General features: G+C 33.4%; 1 protein-coding gene across 1 annotated transcript; it reads right to left on the reverse strand.

The window, feature by feature from the left end:
• Positions 1 to 8,225: 8,225 nt before the first annotated feature.
• LOC107861775 (GDSL esterase/lipase APG) lies at positions 8,226 to 10,405 on the reverse strand (the record flags this gene model as incomplete). Its single annotated transcript, XM_016707143.2, is given in 5 exon segments — positions 8,226 to 8,659; positions 8,754 to 9,009; positions 9,313 to 9,546; positions 9,739 to 9,869; positions 10,219 to 10,405. Coding segments are annotated over 5 exon segments (1,005 nt in total), but the record flags the coding sequence as incomplete, so codon positions are not given.

Here is a 10,405-nt window from a genome sequence, read left to right on the forward strand (position 1 = left end):
CTCGCGTCGGGGGTGCTGTGTGATAAGAAGGTGCCGCCCAAGCTTAAAGGCAAATTCTATAGGGTGGTAGTCCGTCCGGCCTTGCTGTATGGAGCGGAGTGTTGGCCAGTTAAGAACTCCCACATCCAAAAAATGAAGGTGGCAGAAATGCGGATGTTGCGCTGGATGTGTGGACTGACTCGAAGGGATAGAGTTCGGAATGAGACTATCCGGGAGAAGGTTGGTGTGACTTCAGTGGAGTGTAAGATGCGGGAAGCACGATTGAGATGGTTCGGACACGTGAAGAGGAGGGGCATGGATGCCCCGGTCCGTAGGTGTGAGAGGCTAGCGTTGGATGGTTTTAGGCGGGGTAGGGGTAGGCCGAAGAAGTACTGGGGTGAGGTGATTAGGCGGGACATGGAACAGTTACAGCTCACCGAGGACATGACCCTAGATAGGAAGGTCTGGAAGAGGCGAATTACGGCAGAAGAGTAGGGCCAGATTGGGTCGCTAGTGTAGGGAATTACTTGGTGGGGGTTTTTTATTTTTTATTCCTGTTATGATTCCGTATTCAGTGTTCCATGCTTATTACGAATCTGTGTGCTTTCCTCTGCTTTCCTCTGTTTTATATTCCGTATGGGTGCCGTATTTATATTATTGTCATCTGCTTCTGTGCCTTACTATGCGTTTGTGTGATATCTTGTGCCTGAGCCGGGGGTCTTTCGGAAACAGCCTTTCTACTTCATCAGAGGTAGAGGTATGGACTGCGTACATCTTACCCCCCCCAGACCCCACTAAGTGGGAATACACTGGGTTTGTTGTTGTTGTTGTAAAGATATATTTGGACCTATTTTGTTGTTTTATCTCTAATATATAATACATCAAAACCCCCTGAACTTATCCCGATAACTTAGTTTAGCACTTAAACTTTACGAATAATTATTTATCCCCCTTAACATCTTTAAAGTGAATTAATTTCAACCCTAATGCTAACGTGATATTTTTTTAAAAAAAAAAAAAAAAAAAAAAGGGTGATTTTTTTTTTTTAAAATCCCACTAAAATATATATATATAACAAAAAAAAAAAAAAAAAAACTATCTCTCATTCTTTTTTTACCCCCCCCCCCCCCCCCCCCCAGCCCTCCTCCAAAATCTAACCTCAATTACTTCTCCAATTACCAAATCACATCCCTACCTCCAATTTCTCCTCCATCTCCAATAAAAAAAAAATGAAATTGAATTTGAAAATTGAAAAATTGACACGATTTGAATGTTTGGTTGTTGATTTTAGAGAATTTGGTGTTGATTTGATCTAATTTACCAGGTGGTTGAGTTTTTTATCACTATTTTATGGTGGTAATGGAGTTTTCCGGTGAAAATTCGCCGGAAAATATGACGTATGTGTGTAGGTGTGGCTGTAGGGGTAGACGGAGGGTGTATGAGGGTATGTGCAGGTGTGGCAGTGTGGGGGTGGACGGGGTGTGTGCAGGTGTGGTGGTGGACGGGAGGGGGGGGGGGGGGGGGGAGGGGGTGGTTGGGTTGGTGGGGTTTTTATGAAGATGGAAAATGGGTTTTAGGGTTATTTTTAAAATTTAAAATATTTTATATATATTTAAAAATAATATATATATATATATATAATATTTATATATATTTTACTTATATATATATATATATATATAAAATATTTTAAAAATATTTTATTTACGTGGCTCCGACGTGGCGCTGACGTGCCAGCGAGTGTGATGTATTCTCTCTCATGAGAGTGGTATTATATATTAAGGGGTGAAATTAATTCACTCCAAAGATGTTAAGGGAGTAAATAAATGAAAAGTTAGTTTAAGTGCTAAAGTAAGTTGGGAAGACAAGTTCAGGGAAGAGGATTTGATGCATTAGCTCTTTAATCTATATTAATTGGTTCTAATAATTTATTTAATTAGAATGGAAATTTCTACATTGGTCTTTTTATTCCAAATATAATCAATAACGGTATGTCCTAATTAAACAAATAATGATTGTGTTTAAACTATTTTTGATAATATATTTGGACAATTTTTTGTTGTTTTATCTCTAATTTCTAAGTTCTAATGTCTAATCTTTAATCTCTATGTCTAATCTCTACTATTTTTTAATGCATTCGTTCCAATAATTTATTTAATTAGAATGGAAATTTGTAAGTTGGTCGTTTTATTCCAAGTATAATCATAATGGCATGTCCTAATTAAACAAATTATGATTGTATTTAAACTAGTTTTGATAATATAAAGATATATTTGGACCATTTTTAATTAGAATCGAAATTTTTAAGTTGGTCTTTTTATTCCACTTATAATCATTAATGGTATGTCCTAATTAAACAAATAATAATTGAGTTTAAACTATTTTTGATAATATATTTGTACCTTTTTTTGTTGTTTTATCTTTAATCTATAATTGGTAACCTATAATTTCTAATCTCTATCTATAGTGCAAATTGTGTGATATTAAATAAATAATGATTGTGTTTAAACTATTTTTGATAATATAAAGATATATTTGGACCATTTTTGTTGTTTTATCTCTAATTCCTAATGTCTAATGTCTAATCTTAAGTCTATATTTGATAATCTATAATTTCTAGTTTCTATCTCTAATCTCTATCTCTCATACATTAAAGTGTGAAGAGCCTTACAAATATCATTTTACCTTCATTAAAAGTCTTCGCAATAGACAAAATCGTCATTTTATTATTTTTCTCAAATTATTATTGAATATAGTTATAATATTTAAAATTATGGAATCCCAAAATATATGTAAAAAGAAAAATATATTTTAAAGTTTAATGTGTCCTAGAATATATGATAAAGTAATTATATTTTAAAAATTATGCAGTCTTAAAATATATGGTAAGAAGAAAATATATTTAAAATTAAGGAATTCAAAAATATATTATAAAAGAAAATATATGATAAATACAAACCAATCTAAAAATGTAGGAAGGATATTTCATTAATCATAACAAAAAGAAAGAACACAAAATTGGACCACAAAAACTAAACTTTAACATCTGAAAAAAAAAAACAACACGGTTGGGGGGGGGGCACCAAAATAGAGCCATCAATATGGGCCGGTCCTACCCAGCTTGTAATTTGATGAAGTTGAGCTTTAATTTTTGTAGTCCATTTAAGAACATGACTTTTTAGCCCGATCCGAATAAGCCCGTGGCCCGTGGATCGACCCGTAAGTCAAATACATGCAACTATTTAAATTGCTTATTAGTATTTTTATTTGATTTAAAGGATATCATACCAAAAGTTAGTTAATTTCGCAATTAGGAGTATTTTTGGGGGGTGTTGGAGACTTAATTAACAAGTATTAACACTATGCAATATTATCTGGTAATATTTATGTTTATTAATATTCTAAAATTAAATTATAAAATATTATTTTTTTAAAAGTGGACTGGCCCGTGAGGCCCGCAGAGTAATGTTGTGGGCTTGGTGTTTTTTGGGCCATCATTTTAATGGGCCAGCCCGGCCTGGCCTGTCAAACTCAAAGCCCGTGTGGGCTAGCCCGAATGGGCTGGCCCGACCCGTATTGACAGCTCTACCAAAAAACACTGTAACGTCTAGAAATAAAGGGAAGGGGGGGGGGGGGGGGGTCTAAAATTCCTATTAATAAAGTTTAGTTTATTTGAAATTCATATTATTTTAATATTAATAAAAAATCTATGAAATAAAAATAAAAATTTATCATATTCAGATAATTTCTTTCTTAAAAGATTTTGGACTTCTCAATTTATTAGAAATTTACCATATATATATATGTATGTATGTATATATGTGTGTGTGTGTATGTATGAATGTATGTACAATTCTACTTCAATAATATTGGCCAAATCCATCGGCAGCCCCCTAAACTTGGCATGATCTTTTACTTAGGCACCTCAAGTGGATGTTGTTCACTTTTGACACCTCAAGTAGCCATAAAGTGTGTCACTTTGGCATCTTTTGCTGATTCAGCAAAGAGAGTATATTACACTCGCTTTTAAGCGCGTTTCAGGGGTATTTTCATAAATTTTTATGGATATTTTCGTAATTTTGAAATTGTCTTCTCCACATAACTTTCTTTAGCCTCCATTAATGGGGGTTAATGGAGGCTGAATTTTTCAAGAATGATAACAAAATTTTACTCCCTGAATTTTTCAAGAATGATAACAAAATTTACTCCATTAACAAAATACTCACTCCATTAATATACCTACAACAACGATACACACCATGAACATCAAATAATACTCCTTCCACTAATCAACGACATCATTAACACCCAAAAAAAAATGTCAACACTTAACTAAAGCACAAAATAGGCCAAACACATCAAATATTTTATTTTTAGCTTTTCAAGCATGGTGATGCACCTAAATTTCTCCAAGTACGGAAGGTGGATGGCAAGTTTGCTCGATCACAATAGTTCAAACACGAAAAGAGTTGGATTACTAGATTACTATATCTCCTATCCCTTCCTTGTCAATTTTCTCCTAATCCTCCTGTTCATATCTAAATTCGTGACTCACAAATTATTTCATAGCCGGGGTTCTTACACCACTAATGAAAGAACAAAAGGGTAACTTTTAAACACTAGCTGGTTATGAAAGTTTATTGGTGATAGAAAGCATGAAATTGAAGGGTGGGGTGGGGAAGAGAATTGAGGGGTGAGAGAGTGGGCAGGTGGTGAGGTGGGTGGGTGGGTTGGAGAAGACAAATGCGGAAGGGAGGGAGCGGGCAGGTGGTGAGGGGATGGGGTGGGCTGTAGAAGACGATGAGGATTGGTGGGGTGGGGGAAATTAAATTTTATAATTTTTTAATAATTATTTAAGTTAAAAATTGCCAAGTGGCAATATTTGATTGGTGTTTTTTAAATTAAAAATAGATATTTAACATTTAATTTGAAAAAAATGACACATGTCATAATATTATTGGTCACTTTACACGTTATCGGCGCGTGTAATACACGTACACGGTATAATTTTGTTGATTCAACAAAAAGTGTCAAAATAGCATTCACGTATGTTATTTGAGGTGTCAAAAGTGAACAACGTCCACTTGAGGTGCCTAAGTGAAAGATCGTGTCAACTTTAGGGGGCCGCCAATGGATTTGGCCAATAATATTTGAGAAAAAACATATTTTTTTCACCTGAACTTGTCGCCAAAACTTACTTTAGACCTTAAACTAAATTTCTGTTTATTTACCCCCCTTAACATCTTTAAAGTGTATTAATTTCACCCTCAAAACTGAATACCACTCTCACAACGGAGAGTGTGTTACACTCGCGTACACATCAATGCCACATTGATGACACGTCATTGTCATGTAAGAAATTACTATTTTTCTAAAAAAAATTAATCCCACACACATTATTTTTATATATATTTTTTTAAAAAAATAAAAACTATATATGTACTATTTTATTTATATAAATATATATATTTATTTTTTTAAATATATATATATATATATATTTATATATATATATACACACATTTATATATATTAAATAAAAAAGACACCCCCACCCCTATTTTCTTTCTTCTTCACACCCACCCACTCACACTACCTACCCTTCCCCTCTCAGTTTTCTCCTCTTTCAGCCCTTACCCCCACCCCCATCCTACGTAGCCCCCCTCTCCCCCTCTTTTTTCTTTCTTTTTTAGATCATCCCTCCAACCCCCACCTCCTACAAACACCTAGCCCCCTCTCCCCCTTCTCTTCCAGCCCACACTCATTTTTTCTTTCATCTTCAAACCATTCATTTTTGGTTAAATCACTGTAATTAAAGTAAGTTTTGGCTAATTGTGATTGATTGATGAGAAATAACGAAAAGGATATGAGATTTTCTGCCCTAAAAAAAGAGAAATATGAAATTCGAGTCATGATTCGGGTCCATATCGAATTCGAAAATTCATTTTTCGTTAGAGAATGTTCTAGAAGGTTGAAGAAAAGGTGTAAGGAAGATGATGATTGATGTTTTTCATCTGCTTGTTTCACCTTCTTTTTATGATTGAATTTGTGTTTGTTGTGAAATTAAAATCATGATGTTTGAAATTTGTGTTTGTTGAATTGTGTTTTTTTTTTCTTTCTTGAAATTGTTTTGGGTGCAAGCACTGCACTACAATAATGGATCCCATCTCTCTATATGTTCAGATTTGTAAGGAAGAAGAAGAAGAAATGGGGGTGATGGGGTGTGAGGAAGAAGAAGAAATGGGGGTGGTGGGGTGTGAGGAAGAAGGGAAACAAAATAATGTTTAAAGATATTAAAGTGGGCCCCACTAAAATCTTTTTATACTTTTTTTCACTAAAACGCATTTTTTTTGCCACGTCAGCCGTTAAGGGGGGAAAATAATACACTTTAAAGTTTATAAGGGGATAAATAATTGTCTGATTAGTTTAGCGTGTAAAGTAAGTTTTGCTAATAAGTTGAGGAAGGATTTAATGTCTCTTCTCATAATATTTTGATCAAACTTAATATACTTTAAGGGATCGTTTGGTAGGATAACGAGTTATGCGGAGATTAGTAATGCATATATTACTAATATAAGGATTGTAATGCAGGGATTATTTTTTATCAAGTGTTTGGTTCATTGTGTAAAGCTAGATATATCATCTATTGTGTTTTGTTTAAAATTCTACAAATAAATTCTTTACAATTATGCCCTTAATATTTTTGTGAAATTTCTATTTCATTTAACTAGACATCTTAAAAATTAAAATATAAATAGTTCAGATGCCTGAAGTGCATAAACCCTTCACTAAATGATCTAAGAATCTCTACAACATCATGAAATGCATACTATTGTGAGACATTATCGTTTAAACAATTATTGGAATCTCATATATCTTTTTTTTTAATCTGCCACTCTCCAACTTCAAGGTCATTTGTATAGTACTTTCTTTTAATCAAATGCAATTTTATTACATTTAACTAATTCTTCAGTGAAATGAACATACGGAATGTATGTTACTAATCATATGAAATGTGTTCAACTAGTTCTTGAATGAAATAACATGAAATTAATCATTCATAAGCATTGTGTTGCAAAACCAAATTCACATTGCAAATCAAGGCAATCTTTTATACTCTCACACGTATTTGTGCATGCTTTCTTCCTCCCTTTTTTATGATTGGTGAAATATGTCTTGGCATTTGCTAAACATACACAAAATCCACCAACACAAGTTTCAAATCTTAGGAGTAATTTGGTTATTTAATTTTCTTATCTATGTATTATTTGATCCTGTATAAGTAATTTCTAGGTTTCCTCGGTATAAGATAATACACTGTATGATATATTAGTTATTCATGTATAAGAAGGGATTAAATTGAGTTGTGCAATCAGACAATATACTAGGATGAGTTAAATTTTAATACATGAACTATATATTTTAATTAATACATTCTATCAAACGTGTCCTTAGTTTAACTTATTGAGTGTACTTGACTAGACACATAACTTATTTCTTTTTTTTTTTTTCAATGTATATGAAGGTGTTTGACTAGACATATAGATTAAGATAAAAAAAATATTTTAAGCTGAAAAATTTAAATGAAGTTATTGCTAAATATTCAAAGTACGAAGCCTCATAGCTAAATGTTGTTTACCTTTTTTACTCCTTCAAAATAGTGTTCACATGACAAAATAGTCATTTATTTATGTTTCTAACATTTAGGGAATTATGAGTTTTATTTTTATATTAATATGTTTTGAGCTATCTTTTTAAAGCTCAAAGATAGTTGGTAAAGTAAATGAATCGTTTAAAATATATTATTTGAAAGCCAATTTTATATTAAGAGATAAGTATGCAACATACGTTCTTATAAGCTAGTTTAAAAAAAAAAACAAGGTTGATATGGGTAAACCAACTACATATATGAATTAGATTCATATTTATGAAATTTTTTTGTTTATCAAATATAGCTGGACCTTTTTTCGAAATATATATTTTTTCAAGATTGAGAAAATTCACTCAAAATTTTGTGTCTGAAAATTATATAACATCGAAAAGAAATATGTAATAATATCTCGCTCAAAATTTAAAAGTCCACTCGCCCTTTTTACTATATTTTCCTTCATTTGCTACGAAACGCCTGCCAAAACGATCAAGTTTTTTTTTTGCTTAAATACACAGGGATTTATCCCTTTTACGTTATTCAATTCTTTCTTTTAAAGAAAATCCACTCGGATTATGCGGGGTAAACATCCAAATCATACATCACAAATTAACTTTCTGACATTTTGAAATTTAAAAAGAACAAAGGAAAAAGTAAACCAGGTGGCAGTGTTGCGGGGGAGAGGATTACAAGGTGAGAATCGAACCATCATCAACAGATGAAAGTTCTAAAAGCCAACCAACTGAGCTACTACAGTTCCTCAACTGTTCCAGTTGCTAGAGTAATTCAAAACTCACAACAATAATAATACAATCCACATATTTTGTTGGATTAATTATCCAAGTAGGCTGATGCCTTGGATAATGAGTGAATCAGCCAGGACTTGGTTAGCAGCTTGAGATAGATGTACACTATCCCAAAACACATACTCTGTTGCATTTTTGCATGTCCCTGCTAACTTTGGGTTGCAAAAGAATGATGTTGTCTCCACTTTTCCAGTCCCACAGCACCCTCGATTAGCTACCGCGAATCCTAATAATCACCAAATGATTATGTCAGTAACAGTGTCGTACGTAGAATTTTTTTATAAGCAGTATCGAATATCAGACTTTATATGAAAAATTACCGTGGTCTGATGGAGATTTCACGAGGTCATACATGGGCTGGAAAACGTCAAATATAGCAATTTTAAGGCCAGGAAGTTGCTTTCGCAATCTGGTTGCAGTTGAATTCATCTTTTTGTTCAAGTGTTGGGCGTCTCTATTGATTCTTGAGATACATCCACTCTTATGAAATCCAAACAATGTTTTAATAGCTGGGAGACAGCCCAATGCTGGCAATGAAGTCACCCCAATCCTTCTTGCTCCTTGCCCATACAACTCCTGTTTACATAATTAATGGTGGCAAACTATATATTAATTAATCAAAGTTTAAAATTGGTTGGATTATGATCAGTTTGTTGATTTGAATTCAAACTGATGCATCAAATTTTCGGGGCAAAAACAAGTTGTATGCTGACGAATCAAAGTGCAATGTATATCCCAACCTACTTGTTAAGCGGATTGGTCTATGACCATGACTACAAAAAAACTGAAATTCATTATGAATTTCGTTGCTAATTTATTGCTAAATAGGTCATAGCTAACCATTTTCTTGATAATCTTAGAATCAACCCATAATTTTACCTTGACGATGCGAGTGAACATGCGGACAAGATAAGAACTATACTGACGAGGAGTAGAAATTTTGTTAAGATAAGGATTGAAGTAGTAATTCTGTAAGAAATCAGCAGTTCCAGCACTTAATGTGTAGAGTGCATCCTTTAGTATGGATGCTGCTTTCTGTTTGCCTGCAACTTTTTCTAGCTTGGATTGGTATTCCTTGTAATATTGCATCTGTTTTGGCAATGGAATTGCATGCTGCATCATCAAAATGTTCTCAAAACAGTTAGCACCAACAAAAATGGTCTTTAGAGACTAAAAAAAGGTAATTCACCATGTATATTCTCTATCTAGACCATGATACACCAGTTGTTGCTACTAACTAGTATTATTTTTAGCGATATTTATTTACGACAATTACTAAGGAAACAGAGCGGTTGAAAAACTTACGTTGAGGATGGATGTTTTATCATCGTAGCCAGCACCGGCGGAAGCGAAATTAGCACCAATAAGGAGATTCTTGCCAGATGCTTGAGGGCTCAAGTATGCAGACGGGTAAGTAGTGAAGCCAAGTACATCAGCTACAACAGCCGATTAAAAAAATTACTACATAAGATATCACGTTATAGATGAAATGACAATAGCTGAGTGACTTTTCTATACAAAATATAGTTGAATGGCTTTCTAAGAGAAACAATGTTAGTTGAGTGCTGTAAGAGAAATTAACTCATTAAAATTCTCAATACTGAACACTTCACAAAATAAATGAATAAATTTCAACTGCAAAGGGCATTCCATCCAGATAAGCATCTGGATAATTTGGAACGTGACTTGACAATTGACATACCTAAGTCCTATGAAATGCAAATATTGGACCACAAGAAAAAAGTATAGTCTAGGCGCATATGAACCTCAAAGAAAATAAGTTACCAGTCATATCGGTGACTAATTTTCCATTACAGAATCTACCAGTAGGTTGATGAGTAACAAAATCTCTTCCATAAGGTGGATAATTGGCTTTAAAAAGTGTAAGAATATAGTTATTATTTCCTACATCAGCAGCTGAATCGCCAAATATAATAATTGCAGGAACAAGTGTTGTGGAATCTTGAGCATT

The sequence above is a fragment of the Capsicum annuum genome, chromosome 3 (assembly GCF_002878395.1).
Source record: "Capsicum annuum cultivar UCD-10X-F1 chromosome 3, UCD10Xv1.1, whole genome shotgun sequence".
NCBI lineage: Eukaryota > Viridiplantae > Streptophyta > Magnoliopsida > Solanales > Solanaceae > Capsicum > Capsicum annuum.